This window comes from Pectinophora gossypiella, chromosome 1, assembly GCF_024362695.1.
Source record: "Pectinophora gossypiella chromosome 1, ilPecGoss1.1, whole genome shotgun sequence".
Lineage (NCBI taxonomy): Eukaryota > Metazoa > Arthropoda > Insecta > Lepidoptera > Gelechiidae > Pectinophora > Pectinophora gossypiella.
Genome location: NC_065404.1, coordinates 10284642 through 10307519, shown reverse-complemented (window position 1 = coordinate 10307519; position 22878 = coordinate 10284642). Strand labels below are relative to the sequence as shown.

At 36.8% G+C, this 22878-nt stretch overlaps 2 protein-coding genes across 30 annotated transcripts in view; one reads left to right on the top strand and one right to left on the bottom strand.

The window, feature by feature from the left end:
• The window catches only part of LOC126382069 (sodium/hydrogen exchanger 9B2-like), a 43604-nt gene extending 20897 nt beyond the window's left edge, over nucleotides 1–22707 (top strand). For 2 of the 3 annotated variants that reach the window (XM_050031774.1, XM_050031786.1), the window contains exons 2-13: nucleotides 1370–1614; nucleotides 9677–9768; nucleotides 10895–10994; nucleotides 11294–11442; nucleotides 11582–11813; nucleotides 12062–12231; nucleotides 12565–12779; nucleotides 13068–13239; nucleotides 14725–14879; nucleotides 16417–16581; nucleotides 17670–17874; nucleotides 20570–22707. In XM_050031774.1, coding sequence (XP_049887731.1) covers nucleotides 1370–1614; nucleotides 9677–9768; nucleotides 10895–10994; nucleotides 11294–11442; nucleotides 11582–11813; nucleotides 12062–12231; nucleotides 12565–12779; nucleotides 13068–13239; nucleotides 14725–14879; nucleotides 16417–16581; nucleotides 17670–17874; nucleotides 20570–20766 — 2097 coding nt within the window. In that variant the 3' untranslated portion in view covers nucleotides 20767–22707. Of the gene's footprint in view, nucleotides 1–1369; nucleotides 1615–3869; nucleotides 4309–9676; nucleotides 9769–10894; nucleotides 10995–11293; nucleotides 11443–11581; nucleotides 11814–12061; nucleotides 12232–12564; nucleotides 12780–13067; nucleotides 13240–14724; nucleotides 14880–16416; nucleotides 16582–17669; nucleotides 17875–20569 lie in introns of those variants that run through there. The other variant, XM_050031794.1, reaches the window with a different exon arrangement.
• Nucleotides 18512–20363, bottom strand: LOC126382115 (uncharacterized). 27 transcript variants are annotated; one of them, XM_050031919.1, is made up of 3 exons: nucleotides 19214–20363; nucleotides 19040–19147; nucleotides 18512–18889 (listed from the first exon to the last, which is right to left on the bottom strand). In XM_050031919.1, the coding sequence occupies exons 1-3, from the start codon at nucleotides 20361–20363 to the stop codon at nucleotides 18630–18632; spliced, it is 1518 nt and encodes a 505-aa protein (XP_049887876.1). In that variant the 3' UTR covers nucleotides 18512–18629. The 27 variants fall into 27 exon arrangements, with proteins under 27 accessions (XP_049887876.1, XP_049887909.1, XP_049887916.1 ...); XM_050031952.1 differs by having other exon boundaries at nucleotides 19040–19081; XM_050031959.1 differs by having other exon boundaries at nucleotides 19040–19213; nucleotides 19346–20363.
• Nucleotides 22708–22878: the final 171 nt, after the last annotated feature.

Here is a 22878-nt window from a genome sequence, read left to right as displayed (position 1 = left end):
ATCATGGTCTTAATTATCCCTCAAAGTTTCGTTACAATGTCACTAATACCCTGTATATTATTAAAATCGATGATAATCTTTCCGACCAAGTAGTTGCACTGCAGTAGTTTATATCTACAATAAGTCACATCAAACAAAAAGTTCCACAACTCGGTGGAATATTTAAATTATCATTTTTAGTAAAACAATACTGTTAATATGCATATAATGTTCTACATAGCGGAAGCTTTTCAAGTAGCGTTTCAGTATTGTACGGCATAAGACGTATTGTGATATTTTGTGGTGTAAACAAGATGAATATTTTGAAACAGTTTATAGGTAAATGATGTTTGTTTTTATAGCACTTACCCGTGTCTAGGGAAACTCACAAAGAAAAAAAAATGGAAAAAAAACTGACTCGGACGGGATTTGAACCTGCAGCTCTTGCAAAGCCGGGACGAGCGTGTTAACCATTACACCACCGGTAGTTTATAGGTAGTTTCTATGTACTTATTTGTGCCTAAGAGACTGACTGAATACCTTTAGAGGCCTATTTCTTTTCAATTGTAAATTACAACGAGAATTCAATCTATATTGCGGAGTGTGTGATTAGAAATATTTTATAGCCTTATATTAGCTACGCAATGAACCCAAAATTATCGTTGTAATTTACAATGGTTAGTTATAAAACAGCCCCTGGTTAATTTAAGTAAGTACACCCTGGAGAATAAACGGGATGAACATTACAGTCCCAATAGTTTCACTTACATCATCTAGTGCCTAGCCTATGATCGATTTTATATTTTAAATATTTAAGGTGAGACGCATTTGTTTTATTTTTATTTGTTTGTGTGTTTTATTTAAATTTTACTTTTATGGTTTCATGACTTCTTTTTAAATTTAATTTTATAAAACAATATTTTTGCTTATGTGGTAGTGAAAAAAATATCCCGTTGATGTCTTTTTTATGAAGTAAAACAATATGAGACTTGTATGGAGCAAAGTTTTATTATTTGTATGATATTATAATGTTTGTAAACATATATTTAGGTGTTTTCCGTGAGTGCTGAAGTAAGCAAAACAAAGATAACGTATATATGTATATACTCACTCCTTGCTAGATATGTTGCAAATGCATTACATGTGTATGTGTAATTATGGTGTAGTTGTATTATGTTCTAGGCAAACCCACAAACAATAAAGGCTTTTGAACGTCATTAGAAAAAAATAACAATCTGATTAATTATATACCTATGTTAATTATTTTCCCGACGTTAACTTATGTTTATAATAATTTTATCGAACTACGTAGATTAATTTTACTAATATTCTAGCCGTACATTATTACTGCATACAAATCAGTAGCATAAACAATAATTTCAATTTACAGGTGCGTAAGACGAGTATACGGATGACTGCGATCAAGGAGTATCCCTTCGATCTCAGTGATCTGAATCAGAAGGGTGAAGGACAGAGATCCGAACCACCTCCAGCGCCTGACTCTCCAGACCTCCCCCCACCGCCTCTTGAGTCCGCCCTGCGCTCGCGCCCCTCCGTCGTCTCCCGCAAAGTCTCTATCATGGCCGACGACACCAGCAAAGACAGAGAGAACCTACCAGAGGCTTACGCGGACAGGTAATAACATATACATACTTTATAAGTACCTCTATAAACACAACATAGCTCAAAAAGGTCAATTATCATACAGGGTGTAAGTGACATCGTAACGAAAACTTTGAGGGGTGGTTCAGGCCATGATTCTGAGTTGATATCAAGTAGAAATTTCCGTCGCAAAAGTATGGATTGGAAAATAATTAAAAAGAAAAGAAAAATTTTCATGAATTTTTTGACACGAAATTCCACTTGATATCGACTCAGAATCATGGTCTGAACCATCCCCCTCAGTATTCGTTACGGTGTCACTAACACCCATACCTACTTATATGGCTACCGTATGTACTTGTACGGGGTGTAAGTGTCATCGTAACGAATACTGAGAGGGATGATTCATCTGATTATTCTGAGTTAATATCAAGTGGAATTTTCCATCGCAAAAGTATAGAATTGAAAATAATTTAAAAAAACTAAAAAAAAAACATGAATTTTGCGACGGAAAATTCCACTTGATTTTAACTCAGAATCATGGTCTGAATCAACGCCCTCAGTATTCGTTACGATGTCACTAACACCCAGTATAAGAAAATAACGCCTGCTTAAACATAAAACGCAATATCTCAGCTAAGCATCTGTCAGTAGTGGTTCATACGAGTGTCTTACTCATTTTATGCAAATTAACATTTAGCCCATATCATAGAATAAGGAATAATAACACTACGTATAGAACAGCAACTCTCCGCTCCCCACCAGCGTCTGGGCTAGGTTTACCTTACCCCCTCGAACACAGTTTAGACTTAATTCGTATGGCGTTAGATGTCACACACTCAGATGCGCCTGTACGATAATGTCAATGTATGGTGTCTGTGTAAAAAGAGGTAGTATGTTTGAAGTGTCCGGGGTGTGCCCATATTATGTGCCACTTCTGGACACGGACCTCCCTTCAATAAAGCAAAAGTGGTATGGAACCTCCACCACGCTGCTGCGTTGCGGAATATGTTTATTTTGGGGTCCATTGGGATGATGTGGTAATAGACAGAATCGACGAATTTACTTGAATTTCGAACCACGAAAAACGTTACCTTTGACTCTTAGTTTAGGAGAGATACATTCTAAGCTAAGTATAATCTGAGACCACACAATTTATTGCCTGTTAATTTTATAAAGCAATGCAACCTTTTCTCACTATCTAGTGAGTTTGCTATATACTTTTATTAATATACGTCACTTGTTTGTTAGAAAAATCTTTAGTACTTACTTTAAATTTTTAGACTTCACAATTTTATGTTTTGCTTTGTAGAAGGGGTGGGGTGTAAGCAAGTCTTCAAAAGTCCTATTAGTATAATATGCTGCCAATTATTTATCTTTTGAAAGAAAAACGCTAAAGTTATTTTTAGTATATGTATTATGATTTTTTTAACCTCATTTTTATTCTTCTGCAATCAAGGTGGAATATAGGTAATAATAATGATAAAATAAATAATTATAAGTTCTATAAATCTATAACTTTTTAATTACTATTTATAAGTACTTACGACTAAGACCGCTTGTTCTAACTTTTAACTAAAGTAAATTCAGTTCCAGTCGATGACAATAGAGTAACAGTTTCTGATATGGTATATAAATAAACATATCATTGCAACCTTCCTCCCCGCAAATCACATTAATATTCCACATGCGGCCTAGCAACCGCGATAGTTTATCATATATGTAGACACGTTACCTCAACTCCGAGTACGTATATGGTGACACATGTGTATGTGAGTGAAGCCACATGGAAAAATTCCTGGATGTTTTTTTAACGTGGCACACATTGTGTCTGCGAGTGCAAGAGAATTGGGGTTGTTTAAAAATTTACTTACTCAACGGGCAAGTTCTTGACAAGAAGTTACTTAGATACTGTTGCGAAACCTCATTAATATCATCGTTTTACTGTGACATTCTATTATATCGTTGGAAAGTTAATTTTCTTCTTAAAATACCTACAAAGCCAACCGTCAGATTTTCTTTTTAGTTTTCATACCAAGCTATTCAAAACAGTTAATTTCTTGCTGATATTTAGCATATTTCACAACACTGATGTTACTGTAAAATTATAATTTCCTATTTGGTTAATCATATTTTATGTCATATTTGTCAAAAGTGAGCATGTCCACCTATGAGGGCGCGGGAAATATGCTCAAGCGGCGCGGGCGGGGCGGTGCGGCGCGGACGCTGTTATACGAGCGTTGTTTGAGATGTTTTGGTCAGTATTATAAACAGTGGTGCGATACCGGTAGCCATTCAGTCGTCAGCTCGATACCGCCACGGCTGCCACTTCGGGATATGGTTTAAAGCGCATTTCTATGGCAGAGAGCTCATTTTTGTTTTTAAGCAATAACCGTCAGCTGGCGCCGCTGGCGGGGTGTGAGTGTGGCAGTGGTGGCAGGGCCAGCCGCGAGCCAGTCACGTGCCCGGGGTGAGGCGCGGCGGGTGGCGCCGACACAGCCTGCTCTTATAAGATGCACTCTCGTCGCGGCACCGGTGTGGAGCGTGCTGACTCGAGCGGCATGCCCCCGCGCGCACCGCACCACGCGCTCGCTCGCTAACTCTAGTTCTAGTGCATAAGACTCACCGAGTGCCATGTAGGATGTCTCACAGTAGCCTCAGTTGTCACTACGACAGCTACCTCCCGTCCGACTCCTCACTTGAAACGGACGCATTGAACCGACACTGGTGAGTTACACTGCTACTCCTGTCATTCATTAATTCATATTTTTCAATTACATAATTAAAACCATTTAATTATGTAAGTGTAAGGTATACCAATACCTAACCAAAATTTTAAATCACAACAGTTTACAATGTAATTAGGTAGAATATGCGCCATTTCTTTGTCACGATTAACATATACTTGTTTGTAACTGCCACGAGTCAGGGTGATAACAGCAAGTAGTTAAAGTTAAATGAAACCAATAGTTGTAATGAACCGTTTTACAATAACATTTAAGCACGATGTGGCATCCTCCGGCATTAATTGTTGTTGAAAGTACGTCGCGCGGCGGTGCGCCACACCACGTGCTTCTTATCAGCTTGTTGCTTTGCTAATAACAACATTACTGAAACAATACTTCAGTTAAATGACCTTCAACTGAATGTTTCAAGACTTAGATGTTTTTCGAAGTACCCCTAAATTCTAGTCAATATATAAATTTTGCAATAGCTCGAAATGGACTAATCGTATAATAATTATTTTCAATATAAATATTTTTTCCGTACGTAATATTTATAAATAATTTTAATAATAGCTGCCTGTTACTCATATTTATTTACTCCAGAAAAATAGAGACTAACACGCTTTATTATAATAAGTATAAAATAAAAATCCCATGTGGATTTGTTTATAAATTCCTTGATGATGATTATATTCCTATTATTTATCTCGTAAACATACATCCATCCATCCATTGCATATAGTGTATTTTAACCCTATTTGAAAATGACTTCAACGATATGATGTTTACTGTTACAGGGGGGTTAAAATGGCCACATCGAAGCAATTCATCTAAGAATGCAATGTTCCAATTTGACATTTGCGGACATAAAAGTAAGTGCGCAATGCAAACAAATGTCAAATAGCAATATTACTTTCTTAGACGAATTGCTTCGAAGAGGCCATTTTAACCCCCCAGGAACTTGAGGAAAACTTACTTCAACAACCCCGCCAGTGGGGTGTCAGGTTTTCTCTCATTTAATGCTTATTGCTGTAGGCCTACTTTGGCCTTGATATAATTAACGAAAATCAAAGAAAGTGCCCTCCGACGTTCATGCCCTCTGCACTACCTCACTCTTTTAGGACATCAGTCTTATTTTTTTTTTACGTAAGAGTTTTCAGCGCTCCTTCACCCGGTCGTCACAAGCACAAGATGAAAAACAAAACCAACTTTCACATGACTTTTAATCTCTAATACCTCATCAACCTATCTCATATGCAGATACTTACACTTATCGATCCACAAGATATTAAATAAAATAAATCAAAATCCAAGCAACAAACTGTATGACGAATATAACATAAAGTGTAGAACATAATTATCATACAAATATGCATATGCGAATACGTTCCTGGCTGACGAATTGTTAATACGTCTCTAGTCCTAATAGAGTTCTGTCTATGCAATAAAGTATATTTGATTTGATTAGAAACATTATTATCGCTTCAAAAACCTAAAACCCTATAATAAAACATAAAATATCTTAAACCGTGTATAAACAGATATTATGACAATTTTAATATTAAATATTACGTAAGTACTTACTTAAAATATAATGAAAAACAGCATAAAAATATTAAGCTAATTAGATGATTGTTATAATATAATATCAAACGTTTATATTATAAACATTTTCGTAACACTATTACAACTAAGTATATAAATAAAAGCGAACATAAATGATGGCGGCAAATTATTACAAATAAATCCTTATGTAACTTTACTACCCATACAACCTACAGAAGCTACTTATATACATATAAGCAATAAGTCAAGACCTTGTATAACGCCAATCTATCACATGATGAATAATTCGAAATACACATGAAATAACAAATTACCATGTAACTACTCCTTACTTTACTCCATACAAATGGGTATATAAATCTTATCTGTCACGTAATGTATATTAAATGTGACTTTCAACTTACTGACTCGAACACCTTATAAATCAGTTGTCAGGGAAAATACTAACTTTAAATACTTACCTAAGTGTTTATAATTAAAAGCCAACTCCTAAGAGTCCTATTTTGAGGCAGAAGAATAGAGTTTACTACCTGTAGACAATATTGTAAATCCGACGGAATGATAAAACATTTCTTCCATAATCAAAAACGACAAGAATTATAAATATTCGGTTAGAAAACAAAAATAAACTAATTGAAAAAAAAAATACTTCATTTACACTGCCTATTGAAATAATTAGATACTTACATAGCTGCAATTTGAAAGAACTTTAAAAACCATTATAAGGTTACTAACATATTTTTTCAGAAATCAACACTTCAGTGACACCTTTTTTTAATTACTTGTTTATCTTGGTTTACGAAATTAGTGTTAATTACTACTCATCATCTCCCTAGCATTATCCCGTTTTTCACAGGGTCCGCTTACCTAACCTAAACATTTGACAGGTCCGGTTTTTTACAAAAGCGACTGCCTGTCTGACCTTCCTACCCGCGAAGGGAAAACCCGGAAAGGGAAGGGAGAGAAGTGTCAATTATTACTATCGGTTGAAAACTTACACGCTAAGTTTCATGTATGTACTTAAGTACCTGTGACTTATAAGAGTGATTGTAAAATAAACCGTTTATGTGTCGCAAACAATAGGTAAGAATTGTAATATACGATTTGAATCTGAATGTGTACAATGAGATTACATACAATATAATTAACGGTTGATATCACCATATCGGCGCGATCAAGGCGTGCGACCAGCCGACTGCCGGCCACACTGAAACATTGACCCAGAACATTCACACGTAATTCTCGATAACACTTCACATCGCCTTGCAAACTGGTTACTCATAACGTAAATGATAAGGAATTCACGCTATGTAAGACCTTAATTAAATGCAATTGGCAATTGGACCTTAAATCCTTATTTAAACGTTTTATTTTGATTACCTCATAACATTTAAGCGTTTACAAATCATATGCAAATAACTTGGTGTGAAACTTAGTTGCTTTGAAGATACATTGTAGTGACAGGTCAGCCCATCATGGCTTGTACCACGTCCAACATTGGGTACGACGAATCGGAAGATAAGCAACATGGTAATAATACCACGTATTAATTGTTATCAATTGTTGTTAATTCACATTGTTTCCCACACGTCGTCTTGTACAATTTGAATTTTCATGATTCTCAATAGTAACTTATATAAATCAAATTATATACCAAACTTATCTTTATATTGGTATGAAAACATACACCACTTGTATATAAACCACAATTGGAAATCATTTAGTATATTTTAGAAAAATACATTTAAATAATAAGCTATAAATGACACCACAATGTGAAAATGACCAAGCAGATAATACTTAAGTTATATTCTATTTACCACAAACCGAGTAATTCGGACCAAGGTGAACGTCAAGTGTTGCTTTCTTACTTATAGAAGTAATGTGTTAAATATTATACTTACATATATCTATATTTAATAGCTGTATTTAATGCATAATATAACATATACCTACTATCTTACTGCATCATAATATCGCAACCAAGATCAAGATACAAAACGGTTTGAGTAGGTAGTATTAGATATTGTTATTATTATTATTATTGTATATTTATTGGCAGACAAAAATAAAATATCCTGCGTGGATCATATATCCACCTGAAGCTCCCCTAATCAAGTCTCTGCTGCGTCCGTCACACAATGCAGCTCGGCTATACCACCTGGGAACCGGTGCAGAGGGCACTCGTTCACTATGTGAGATATGGTTTAATCCGGGTTACCACATTCACAGTATGGCGACTCCTTTAAGCACCATTTATGTAGGCGATGGTTTGACTTTCCATGGTTGGTCCTACACCGGATCATTCGATTGATATTGTTATTGATATTGTCGGTAGATATTGTATATAATCGTCACAATTATGAAAATTAAGCTCGCCAAACAATGGCCCCGATTCCTGCAGACACCTTCTAATGCTACTTTAAGTTATACCTGTCACTTTCTTATTCGCCGAAAAGTTATTATTACATTATTCAGTATTATTATTTATTACTATTTATGTATTATTATTTTTGTATATGTATATGTATGTATATATGTGTGTATATGCATATCTTCTTATCGGTGTTACTTTAATCAAACAATTTGCTTTTGTATTCTTATTTTTTATCAATACCTACATATGTTCGCCTCCATCAAATTGTAAACCGAGGATAGTTATAATTGGCTTATAAATTTCATCTTTGTACTGTAACCTTAAAATGTAAAGCTGTTACTATCCCTACGAATAAATAAATAAATAAAAGGAAAGGGACGGAGGATTGATAGCTGTTAATTTTAGGAAGAATGAGTAAATGAATGAATAACCCGGGAAAATCAAATAGGTATCTTGCTGGTTGGCAAAACGTTTAACGTGTCTGTTAACTTAATTCTGTCGGGTTATAAGCCAATGTAAAAAAAAATAAAGGGTTGTTTTCAATTTCTGCCTAATATTGACATGTGTTCCATAAATTTAATGCCTATCAATTACCAGTCCCTTTAAAAAAATTACAGGAAAATGATAAGAAAATGAATGAAATTTGGATAAGAAAATGACAGGTATAAGTTTCAATAAAATTAGATGCTGTATACAGGAATCAGCACCAATATATATCTAAGAAAAGTTTGAAACTACTCATACTGAAACAAATTCAATGAATACATTGTACGCTTTATACCAAGCCTAAATGGATTACACGCCATTACACACGACTATTGTTTAGTAACCTACGTAGTTTTGGTCGTCATAACCAATAATAGTAATAACTAACTTCTTTCTTATTTATTTAAGTAAGTACTAATTAAGTTATACTAGGTATTGCGTTTTATATCTTTAAATAGGTAACAATTAATCGAAAGAATGTTATTATCATATTAGTATGCCCAGCCGTGGGACGCTTGATGTAGGCCGAATGTGTACTCTTGGTTTCCTCACGATGTTTCCTTCACCGTCAAACATTCCTTGAGGTCGATCTGCAAACTTATAACCTGCAACCTACGAAGGAGAGCGCTCGTTAGGAAAGAATATTTTTTAATTTAATTATACCTAATATTATAATTAGATAGTTAGTACAACAGGCGGCCTTATTGCTAAGGTAGCAATCTCTTCCAGGCAACCTTTAAGTATAGGAAATGAATTTAATAAAAAACGTAGCGGGATAGACAGTGCAAAATAAAAATTTGAAAAATATAAGCATTCTTAACTACCTAACTTAGAATATACCTAATATTTTTTTTCGACACAGATTTCAGTTACTTATTAATTATTTAGGTTGTTATTACAGTAATTTAGCGTGTATCTATACCAGTTATTGTATGTTCAGGAATGGACGGGTGTCGGCACAAGCAGAGGGGCCGTCGCGGCGCAAGAGCAACCTCCACAATGCCATGGCAGCGGAGATGGATTCTTCCTGGGGTAATTACACGCAATAAAGTATATTTGATTAGATTCGATAAACAAAATTAAACTTGGGTCTCGGATGACGTTCACTATTATTTGGCCGAGGGCTCATCCGGAAGCGAGGTCCCACTACTAAAGCTAATTCAAATTCAAAAATATCTTTATGCACTTTGAATCGTCATTTTATACATAACGAACGTCTCATCCGCCTAAAACTACTACAGCTTCTCACAACCTGTATATCCAGGGAAAAGAAGCTGCAAGAAAATCCTCCTCACAGGGCCCTAGACGATCTTTAAAAAAGAACATAAAATACTGTTACACAATTTAGTAATATGGCTGCTTAATATCAGTTCCCAGACAGCTAATCCCATGCATTGATATCTTCTAGATTATCACTAATCTTATAATAACCATTTTTACAAAGTTTTTGTTTGGCAAGTGCTCAATGTCAATGGGAATCTTATTGTAAAAACGTATACATTGTCCCTTAATAGATTTAGTGATTTATATAATAGATCGGAAGTGCTTATTCTATTAACTGTATTTTAATTTGTTCCCCACCTTTTACACGATTATCATTAAAACGGTGCGACCTTCAACCACGACCTATATTTGATTTGTATATCGCCATAATTATTAGCTATTTAGATTGTAAGAACTCCACCAGGTGTTTTACCAGTCCATTTGTTGTTTCCCACGACGACAGTCGTATTCAGGGAAATAATACTTACTACTTACTTTTACCGTGAATAACTTTACTGAAAGGTGTATCAAATTATAAACGAATATTGAATGTAGTAAATATATGTAACACACACAATATTATTTATGCATGCATTATACCTGCAGATATAGGTAATAAAAGTAATCGGACATCAAAAAGTCATAAAGCATAAAGATTTAATATTTTCCATTTAATTCGCCAGTAATAAACTAATGAACCCAAATTTAGAATTTTAAAAATGAATGGACCCGGCGACGTACCTAATGTTATAAGTACATAAATTAACTTGAATATACAAAACACTGTAAACGCATAGCAAATCCCACCTGAATAAGGTTCTGATCGATTGCCTCTAGGCGCCTATTTCAACCAGTGTGTCACTGACTCTCGTAACAGTCACATCTTGATCTTCAGATCGACAAACACACATCGAAGGCCGGTTCAAGAAATACTCAACCACTTCATCAGTGTACTCCAAGAAGGCGTTGTCACAGCAAAGTGAACATATCGAAAGGTAAGACGCAATAACGTGAATAATCTATTCAAACAAGACCGTTATTATGCCAGTCATCATCTTTTTCAGTCGAACTCAATCCTACTGATTCAATGTCTCCTGTTGATAACGTAGCGTCTGGACTGCGAAGAATTCCATTGAATATGTTATCAATAAAAACTTCAATCGAAACAAGTCAATTATGGTACAGATCATATTAGCAACGAAAGTTCTTTGTCTAAGGTACTGACCTACGCAACCTTGTTCATCGTTACAAAATGCATTGATTGGTACATTAATAATTTACCGTTTTCCGCCAGATCTTGGTGGTACGCGTGTTGTGCTAAGTGTCATCAGGAAGAATCCGGAATTCCATCGTGGGAGCCGCCCAACTGGCAGAAAGTATGCCCTTATCCACTATGCCCGTCGTACCGGCAGTTCGCTCAGACAGTCGCAGTATTCCTTATTGGTAAGTCCTTGAAATGTATGCAACTAAGTCGCAGTACATTGACAGACGTCCTTCGTTGCATATGAGTAGATGACACATGCGATGATTTATTAATATGGATGTGATTTGATTTAATGCATATCCATTGGATGTTTACCAGGTATAATGGTGTGGGTCACGGTATGGATAGTGATGGGGGACACTGCAGCGCCGGGAGGGCAACTGTTCATGCTAGTCGTCCTGACACTGGCTTCATATTTCGGCGGCTGGCTCATGATGAAGATCACCACGCTTCCCGCGCTTATTGGCATGCTCGTAGTCGGGATTATCCTCAAGAACGTAGGTTTCGTCAACTTTGACGACACCTATTTAAAAGTAGGCTCTTATGTAAGGTAAGGGTTGTATATTTTAGTAATTAGTTTATTACAATAAGTTCCTTGGTATAGCGTGTACACCGCGTGCCACGTGTAGCTTTAATATGTTCATAATTTGCTACTACTATTTATCGCATTTAGGTAGATACGCAAAACGTACAGTCGTGCCTAATTGAATTTAAAATCTCTTAAACATCAGTCTAAAGTGTTAAAAAATAAGATGCTCGTATATTCCAAATGTCTTTAATAATGTTATTCCTTTCCAGAAAAATCGCTTTAACGATAATTTTAACCCGAGCTGGTTTGGATTTGGATCCGATCGCGATGAAGAAGTTTTTCTTCACTGTTATCAAATTGGCGCTACTGCCGTGGACATTCGAGTGCTGTCTCTGCGCAGTCATGTCTCACTACTTCTTAGGACTTCCGTGGGATTGGTGTAAATACTTATTTCAATATTATCTAATTTTACTTATTCTATTGTTTACCGCGCTATATATTTCCCCAGAGCAAAGTTGCTTAATAAAAGTCTGGACACGAGTAAACTATACGTACGTAATTATAAATGAGGATAAAACATAGCAATCGGTAAATTAAAAACATTTATCAAATTATTTTATGATTATTACATTGACTCCCTGATTTAGTACGGTCAGAACACGGTATTATGTGATTTAGTTATTCTATGATCGTTTTCCTACTAGTACCATGTAAAATGTATACTCATAAAATATGTAACATCCATGGATTAATATTTACTTTTGTATTTCAGCGTTTCTCCTCGGTTCCATCATAGCGGCGGTGTCCCCGGCAGTAATTGTGCCATGCTTGTTCCGTCTTCGTGAGAAGGGCTACGGCGTGTCCAAGGGTATCCCAACTCTGGTGCTGGCGGTCTCTGGTGTCGACGACGCTGCTTCAGTCGCTGTCTTCGGAATAGTCTCCTCTTTCATGTTCGGCTCTTCATCTCTCACAATGAACATTGTACAAGTAAGTTCTCAACTAGCTAGCTTTCAACCAGAGACGCATAATATATAGGGTACCCTAAGGTATTTCTTCTGTACTTACTCATCATATTTTTACTTACTTTATAATTTTCTCTATTACCTATACTAATAATTTCACAACGCTCAAGCGCGCGATCCAGTCATTCATTAGGTACTACCGCGGATACTTCCAGCACATATTGTACTTCTACACAATATTTACAAAGTAAACCAGTATCTTGATCGGAAAAGTCATAGAATATTATATCTAATTCTACTTCTACTCCGGCAGGGCCCTCTGAGCGTGTTCGGAGGAATAGCGTTCGGTGTGCTGTGCGGGTATTTAGTGCGGTTCGTGCCGGAGCGCAACGACGCGTTCTTAGTACCACTGCGGGTGCTGCTGCTGCTAGCGGGCGGGCTCATGTCCGTGCTCGGCTCCGAGGAGGTCGGCTGGGGAGGCGCTGGTCAGTACACCCCTACATTACACACATATTTGACGCGTTCATAGTACCACTGTCGGTGGTGCCGCTCCTACTGCGTACAGTTTAGTAAGCACAATGTGACAGTTATTTTCTCAGATTTTCTTTTGTTTTCCGCTTAAACTTCGTATTTTACCTTTGACGAATGCGTTAAAATACTTCAAGGTCAACTTTTGTGTAGAAATTAGTAGCAACTGGATTCCGTCATCAATACTTTTTGATTTTAGGAGAATTGTTTTTGTTGACAATTTATTTATTATTAGTTATTACTAACGAAACACGTGCTTCGTGTCTGTACATTGTATTTTATGGAAACCGCAACGCAACAAAAGGATATTTTTAAAGCGTTCCTCGTACTGGATAATGACTTACGTCCTAAAAGCAAAAACGCAAAAAATACGTCAAAATTGTATTTGTTTAACACCGGCCGGTTTAGCCGAAGATATAAGTTACGCTTATCATTATTATCATCGGTATTATCGAAGACTAACCGCATTGTTCAACAGAATTTATAAACAAATCGACAGACGCAAAACACTAGCACGTTCTTACTAACTGAGTAATCGTAAAAACTGTTTTGTGGAGTCAATTGCTATGATTGATTGTTTTCCGTAGTGTGGTGCTTGACTTTTGCCTGAACAATGCATTGTTATAAGTCAATGTGCCGAGAGCCAATAAAACAGAAGAGAAACAATGCCAGTAATCATCTATACATTCCCATCACACACCTTACTACACCCTCACTGTTTATTTTTCTAAAAGACTTGAAGATGTTATATAGTTTAGTACATAATGGCTTATTTTAAAAATCGAATTCATAACAGCTCAACTCGAAAGGTAACATTATGAGCATAATTATAATCATACGAGTGTACTTTCGTCGCCACTGTAAATAATTATTTACTTATTTAATTTTGAATTGTTCATTAATATCTACTTTATGAGTTCATAGAAAATTGATATCACGTGGTTTCCAAGATTGTTTCCCGTTTATGGGTCGCCCCCTATTACATGAGGCTTAAACAGCTGCCGATGAGTGGATGTACTACTATACACCTCTGACTAGCCAAATTGAGAATATAGTCATGAATTTATGTTAACGTTGTTTGATTATTTATTTTATGACCTTGAATTATATACAAACTTACTGCCTTTATCCTCTATGGAGTAAGGATATAAGAAACGCCACAAGTCGTCAGAGAACAAGTTGAAGCCGCACAAGACTCCAATAAGGTTTTTATAAAATTAATAACTACAGGTTACCAGGCCATAAAAATACCTAGTCGGATATTCCTAAGATGATAAGCAGCTGAACGCATTTTGTTTTTTAAAGCCCAGCGGCAATCTATTAATAATCTCTGGTTTCTTCTTATCGCATGTGAGTTGTGAGGTCACCTTAACATATCTGGCGTCTGGATAAAGGCCCCTAACATAACCTTGTAATATATTCTGGTGAAATCAATGTTTCAGGTCCATTGGCTGTGATCGCGTTTGCGTTCGTGGCGTGCAAGAACTGGACGGAGCAGGGCTGGGAACTGGATGACAACCCCGTCGCCACCGCCTTTGAGGTCTTCTGGATGCTCTTCGAACCCATGCTGTTCGGCATCACTGGGTCACAAGTTGTTGTAAGTACTTATGTGTATTTATTCTTACTTGACCTAATGGTAAACGGGGACAATCACAACGTATTCGTCGAAAATGACAATGATAAAAAATATCGAAGGTCAGTTTACTGGGAATAATTTTACCATTGAACGACTGAAAATCCACTAATAATTTGGTGCCTTATAGTGGCGACTATAAGGTAAGTCCACTATTAATTTTCACCCTAGGGGAGGGAGGTCCGGGTGCTTTATGCATGTGCCGATCACCCTCGTGAACACACTGCTAGTCCGATAACGTAATACTTCGTCAACTATATCAAAACAGGAGTAGGCAACTTCGACTGAAAGAAAAAACCAATCTCATCAGTCATCCCGTGATCATGGCACTTGCAACAGTGTCGAAATATCGGGAGTCTCATATCCCCATTTAAACGCGGTAAGAACCCGTTATTATGTGTTTTAATTTCGACTGAAAGAGCTCGACGAAAAACGCGAAATACACAAGGATCGTCCCAAACCCGTCTATGGCTACACTTTTTACTCGGATGAACAGCTATTCTGCCTCCAATGTGACCGGGTGTTCAAAACAAAGTTTGGCTTTGCCAGACACATTCGAGCACACAAGAGAAGAGACTGAGGTCGCCGTTGTCGGTTGCGACAAGGAGGGCTAAATATCAATCAATCAATAATACTTTATTGCACAACGACATATACAAAGGACATAAACATACGAATAAAAACATAAGTGCAATAGGCAGGCTTATTGCTAAACATCAATTTCTGCCAGGCAACCTTAGGTTGAAAGAAGTAATATATACTTCATCCAACTGCTTTCTCCCCAAAACTAACCTCCTCAAAACTAGAGTGAATAGGCTACACACACACACTTACTAATTAAGCGTGTACTTACCAAATTAGGCCACATCTTCACTTATTATAGGGAGGTTAAAAAAGCCACAACAAAGCAATTCATCTGGAAAAGCAATATCGGTACCTATCTGACATAATATGTTTGCAATGCGCACTTATATGCGCAAATGTCAAATTGCAATATTTCTTTTCAATGTAACGTTTTTAAAACGCAGGTGACATTGTGGTCAAACGCAAAACTTATTTTTACCCGAAGGCAGCGAAACAAAAAGGATGGTTATGTGTTTGACCGCTATGTATGTGCGTGTGAATGTACGTCCGTTCCAACCTAACTTCTAAACCAACAGTCACAATTTAACAAATAAAGTGTCACTAGAAGCGTCTTGATTGTCTGGTGGTTATAGGCTATGTGACATTTCCTAAACATCACTAAATTCGGAAGAATTTCAGAAAATATACCTATTTTCTTGTTTCATATTTTTTTAGAGCGTGATTTTCCGTAGTCGGGTTTTAATTTTTAAACATTTTTTTAAAATTAAGTAAAGATAGTCCATTTGTTTACAAATGCCAAATTAGGTGGAAACCTGTTAGTTGTTATGATCCTTTCTATGGTTTTAAAAGCTACTGGTCTCCCAAATATTGAATAAATAAATGCAATTTAAAATAAATGTATGATATGCCATTCCAGATTAGGGAGCTGCCAATCCACCTGGTGCTGGTGAGCGGTGGGATCCTTCTGGCGTGCATGGTGCTTCGAGCATTGCTGACGAGCGGTGCCGCCGTGCGCAGCAACCTCAACACCAAGGAGAAGTTCTTCGTCGGGCTTGCCTGGATGGCCAAGGCTACAGTACAGGTATGAACATAAGCTGTTTTTACATTTACCAAACTATCCTGTCCGATGCGTCATGACCACGGGCGCGGCGATCAGGATCGTGTTGGGGCGTAACCATGGTAACCACGATCTGAAGCTAGTCTAATTTTCGCAATCTCGATGTGACCTTGACGCATCGGTCTGAGTAAACTGCTGCGTATTATGCCTTATTCTATGTTCCTGCCCTCTCGCCTCATACAACCGAAGCGGGCATAGAGCATACTCCACCGCGCTGCTCCACTGCGAGCCAATATAACCTTTAGTATACTTAAATATTAGTTTTTGTTCTTTAAAAGACACCAGGTGTTTAGATACGTAAATAATTGTGGTTAAGTTGTTTATTTACATTACCTCTAGCCATAACATCGTAAATACTAACCGATTTCTTAAGTATGTTCTACAGTCATTGCACTAACACTATAATAAGTATCCAGTCAGATCTAGATATACTACCAACTTGTGGCTAGCGGGGTACTATGTTCTGTTCGGTACCCCGACACCATCTGTTGACGGCTGCCGACACTCGCCGCCAAAATAAAAACATATCATAGGTTCACGACTATATTTAAACGCAATATTTTCCGGCCAAGTGGTTAATGCCATTTGCGGCAAATCTACAATAATTCACGTCAAAAAAAAAACAAATAAACAAGTATACATGTAATTTAGGCACAGGGATCTTTGCGCACGTTTAGTGGTCGCATCGGTACTTTAATAAAATGAGCACTTTTCAATATAATCGTCTTTTACTTCGTCACACAGTTTTTATATACAATTTTTAGCCAGAGCTAGATTTCCTTCACACGGAACAATGACAAGTCAATACAATATAATAAAAGTAAGGGTACAATAATAATTATAAATTTCTAAATAAGTACCCTACAAAATATTAATATTTATAAAATAAATAAGTTTGTTTCCTATGAACAGATTAATAATAGGTAGGTTCTCGTTTGCAACAGGTTCGGACCATAGTGCTGTCGATAACAATACAGACTTATTTCGACACTGTTAGGACTATTGTTAGAGCAGATACCGTACCTACTGTATAATAATTAATACCATTACAGGCTGCCTTAGGCCCAGTGGCGCTAGATGAGATAAAGAAGTTAGCGGGCGAGGAGGGACCGGCAGCCGAGCTGGTCGGGTACGCGGAGACTGTGATCACCGTGTGCATCATGTCGATCGTGATCACAGCGCCCATCGGAGCCATCGTCATCACCATCGCTGGCCCCCGACTGCTCTCCAAAACCACCAAGCCCCCAGTTCTCGAGGGTATGAAACAATATCTTGCTTTCTTTTTCCAAACCATTTTTGTATTTTTGTCGGATGGTATTTGCTACATTGTTGTTTAATAAGTGCTTCGGGATCTCCTATTTTACTTAGGGGTACTTATTCCATATTTTCAGCCCTGTTAGCAGAACACGTGACTTCCATCTTAGTGTAACTGGTTCGAATCGCGGCTTGTGCTCTTAACCACTGAATTCGACTTCATGAATTAGAATTCATGTTTGGATCATAGATGATTTATATCATATTGATGATAGGATCTGCTTAGTTAATGGCAACAGGCTCGCCTCCTATTACTTATATGGGTCGGGTCTTAAAAGTAGCTGACGAGGAGTTGGTGTGGGTGGATATGTGTGGGTCTCAACGCTTCTACCTACCTCTACATGGATAGAAGCGTAATGCTATGTCATGTGTTATTTTCAGGGAACTAGAGGGTTAAAAAGGCCACATCGTAGCAATTCATCTAAAAAAGCAATATTGCAATTTGACATTTGCGCATATAAAAGTAAGTGCGCAATGCAAACACATGTCAAATAGCAATATTGCTTTTTTAGATGAATTGCTTCGATGTGGCCTTTTTAGCCCCCCTGGTTTAAAAATATAGCTGAAATAAAAGAATAGGTTAGGTACCTATTACATTAATATCAACAAATTTATTAAAATTAAAATTACAATGTTAAAGTTTAAATACTCGTAGCCATAGAATTGGAATCGTAAATAACTTTAGGCTATTTGTTTAATTAATACGGATATGAGAAGTCTTTAGGATCCAAATGTGGTGATTTATTGGGATTACTGTTAGGAGATGCATAAGGAGAGTTGGGACTGAAAGGAGCTAGTGGAGGCCTGTCATCATTAGACTGACCATTAAACAGTGTTTGATCTAATGGGTTAAAACTGTTATGGGAACCATTAGGGTCATTTTTTTGACCATATCCACCGTATGGAGAATTTGTTTGACCATTACTACCATAAGGTTGGTTTTGACTTGGATTATAAGGTGGATAGTTATTATTAGAATTTCCCCAAGACGGATTATAAGCCGGTTGACTTGGATTGTATGGGTTTTGGTCTGGGTTGTAATGGGGATAATTAGATTGGGAGGTATTTTGAGATGGATACGTAGGTGGTTTCTGACTGGGATTGTAAGATGGATATCCGGGTCGAGAATTGTTTTGAGATGGATAAGTAGGTGGTCTTTGACTTGGATTATATGATGGATATCCGGGTCGAGAATTATTTTGAGATGGATAAGTAGGTGGTCTTTGACTTGGATTATATGATGGATATCCGGGTCGAGAATTATTTTGAGATGGATAAGTAGGTGGTCTTTGACTTGGATTATATGATGGATACCCGGGTCGAGAATTATTTTGAGATGGATATGTGGGTGGTATTGGATTTGGATTATAAGATGGATATCCGGGTCGAGAATTGTTTTGAGATGGATAAATAGGTGGTCTTTGACCTGGATTATATGACGGATACCCGGGTCGAGAATTGTTTTGAGATGGATAAGTAGGTGGTCTTTGACTTGGATTATATGATGGATACCCGGGTCGAGAATTATTTTGAGATGGATATGTGGGTGGTATTGGATTTGGATTATAAGATGGATATCCGGGTCGAGAATTGTTTTGAGATGGATAAATAGGTGGTCTTTGACCTGGATTATATGACGGATACCCGGGTCGAGAATTGTTTTGAGATGGATAAGTAGGTGGTCTTTGACTTGGATGATATGATGGATACCCGGGTCGAGAATTATTTTGAGATGGATATGTAGGTGGTCTTTGACTGGGATTATAAGACGGATAGTTAGAATGGTTACTATTAGACCATGGATTTATTACATTCGGATTGTACGTGTTATTGTGTGGCGGATTGTACGTCGGCGGCCTTTGGCTGGGGTCATAGGTTGGATAGTGTGGATAAGAACTGTTCGATGACGGTATGTACGGGGTATTAGTTGGATTGTACGATGGATAATTATTATTAATAGAACCTTGGTTTGGATTGTAAGGTGGTTGACTATTGTGAGATGAACCTGGATAGCTGGGATGGTATGATGGGTTGTAGCCCGGATAGTTCGGATATGATGGCAGTGTTGGGTATAAATGAGAATTTCCTGAAGTTTGTCTGATGACTCGAGACAAGTTCGGCACCACCGGAGATTCTTCTTTTGTTTTCAAGTTTTCTTCATCACGATTTTTTTCTGTCGAACTTTTAAGTTGAGTTTCATCAAATGTAACGGGTTCATAGTTCAATAGGTGTACTAAATTTTCATAAGCTTTCTGCGGATCTATTGATGGCTCATCAGGTGAGAGAGGATCAGGCTTCGATCCAATTCTATGTTTTACGTCTTCTGTTTGTACGTGTCCATTGGTCACACTTTTACAATCACTTTTCTCATTGAGTATAAAAATCACAAGAAAACTCAAATAAATACGCCACACTACATTGGGTGAAGTCATTTTGACGACTGACACTACATTACGAATACTTAATTATACAAGGACAGCATAGATAAACTCGACCTTTCCTTATCGAACGTGTTTACAAGGAAAAATAACATATTATTGCTAATGGTCACTTACTTTACCGTATTAAGTGTACTTGGGTTTTTTTTACTTAAGCGTCTCATCGGCACCTACGTATAACATTTGAATGACAATTGCAGGCTGGCGGCGGTCGCACCGGCCGTCCATCCGCGACATCTCCATCATCGACGAGGAGGAGACAGGCGAGCGCGACGCGGAGGCAGACGACTCGTCACCCACGCCCGGCTCCCCCGTCACCCCCGCGTCGCCCCACGCTACCCCCGCCGCCAACAGCACCCCCGCGCCCATCACTGTGCAACCCAATCACCGCACTTGACCCCTGCACATCCTCTACCGCCCTCTACATTCCTTCTTCTTCTTCGCATGCTACAGGTACGCCAACAGGGCGCGCTTCCGCGTGGCGTCATCTTTGCGTTTTAACACATACGACGCTCTGCCCGCTCCACGTCGCCACAGACGAGATGGTGACAAAGTTTAGACATTTTACATTCCTTTTAACACTATATTATGTGGTAGGACATACCGCACTAACTTAGATCCAGTGTCAAATAACGTTACCGTTTGTACATTTAAGCGAGTTAGAAATCCCAAGATACAAAAGATATATTTATGTGTGAATGTAATGTGTGAACATGTGTGTAAATATCGGTGTAGATTACATATTTATATTAGAACATGCTATGAAATTTCGAAATACTTAACCAACCTTTTGAGTAGGTATATGATATTATATAGTTGGCTACTTGACAGTTTTGGCATAAGGAAGTATTTTAATAAAAAAATAGAAACGCTTCTTTAAATACCTCTTAAAATATTTTATTTTCTCGAAAAAGCTTTATATAAGTCTTTATGTAAGTAATTTGGTCACGTGACATTTTGCCCAGTGACAGACACATTTCAATAATCAAAAAACTGTCAAACAGTAAACTTTCAAGTTTCAACCTGACAGATTGTTTCTGTTTATTTTGTGAAATGTGACGTCGCACGAAGCTCAATCATGGCCGCCCGTGTTTCGAGTCTTGTAAACTTGTAATATACTTACAGATAAAAAATCACATTCTTATTTTGTAAAAATAAAATATTTCTAAATGGTCAATAAACAAAACTATTGGATAATTGTCATTACTTATACGTCACATGTACCTTTTTACTATGTTCCACCTTAATTTATGTTTGTGACATGCAATAAATGAATATGAATAAACTACCGTATCTGACATATTTCAATTTATTGTTACAACTGTCAAGGAGCCAATTTAATCAATTCAAAATGCTTTACTGCTTCTTTCAGTAGCAGGTTTTAGATTAAAACTAGTTACAATCATTACGATGTTCATGTGATATTTAACTATGTTAAAAATTATTGTTCATGTTTTCGGTACCTACGTAAATAGTAAGTAGTTTTAGTAGATAACATTAATCATATAAAAATATTTATTTTTGTAAGTTTTAAGTACCTATCAATAAATATTTATTGAAATCAGTATTTTCATTGTTACCATTTATCTTATTAGCTATTATAAATAGTTTTTAATATTTTGATTGGTACAAACTATTAATTAGGAGTAAGCACGTAAAGTGGGCATGGAACTAATAAGTACTGACTTAGAAGGTACTTATAGGTTTCATGTCGCAGATTGTGTAATTGCCTGGTAAGTCGTAACTTAAGCTTACTGCACACAGAGCGACGGCAGCGGGAAAAGCAGGCCGACGTGCGAATTTTGTTTGCAGGGTTATATCAAAACCTGAGCCCTCTGGCCCGCTTGTCCTTATTTCCAGCTCTGTGTGCAACAGTCATTAATGCACCCGTTTCACTTGGTAATTAACATCACCATTATTCATTTGTAAATAAAATGATAATTTCACTGTCATCATGAAACATATAAAAATAGACTAGATGAATAGTTTGTTTTAAATATAAATAAAACTGTAGAATTAAGAATAACGTGTATTTACTGTTCGCTGGAATATGCTACCGTCCATTAGTCATTGTATACATAACGGTGCTAATTTCATGTATTTCTTTCGCTTCGTAAATACATTTGTGATTCACAAATTACTGTCACAATTCATGTAATGTTGACATTATTGGCATGTTCGGTAAATTATGTGTACCTACCAATCTATAAAGTAAAGGGACCATTTATTTTAAAAATTGTATACTGAATTGTAAACGATATGCGCTGGAATAAAAATATTTTATCTACAATGTGAAAAATAATATTAAAAAAATATAGAAAATATATTCAAAACGAAATAGTCTACTTTATTTCTGAATCACTATTTTTGGTACTAGGTACTTACCAGTAAGTTTGCATTGCGTTAAGGAGCAATTGTTTTCGCTGTCTATCAACAAATATTTATAAAAATTAATAATGAGTTTACTACACAAGATATACAATATTTACCTACTCAATAACAAGGAGTA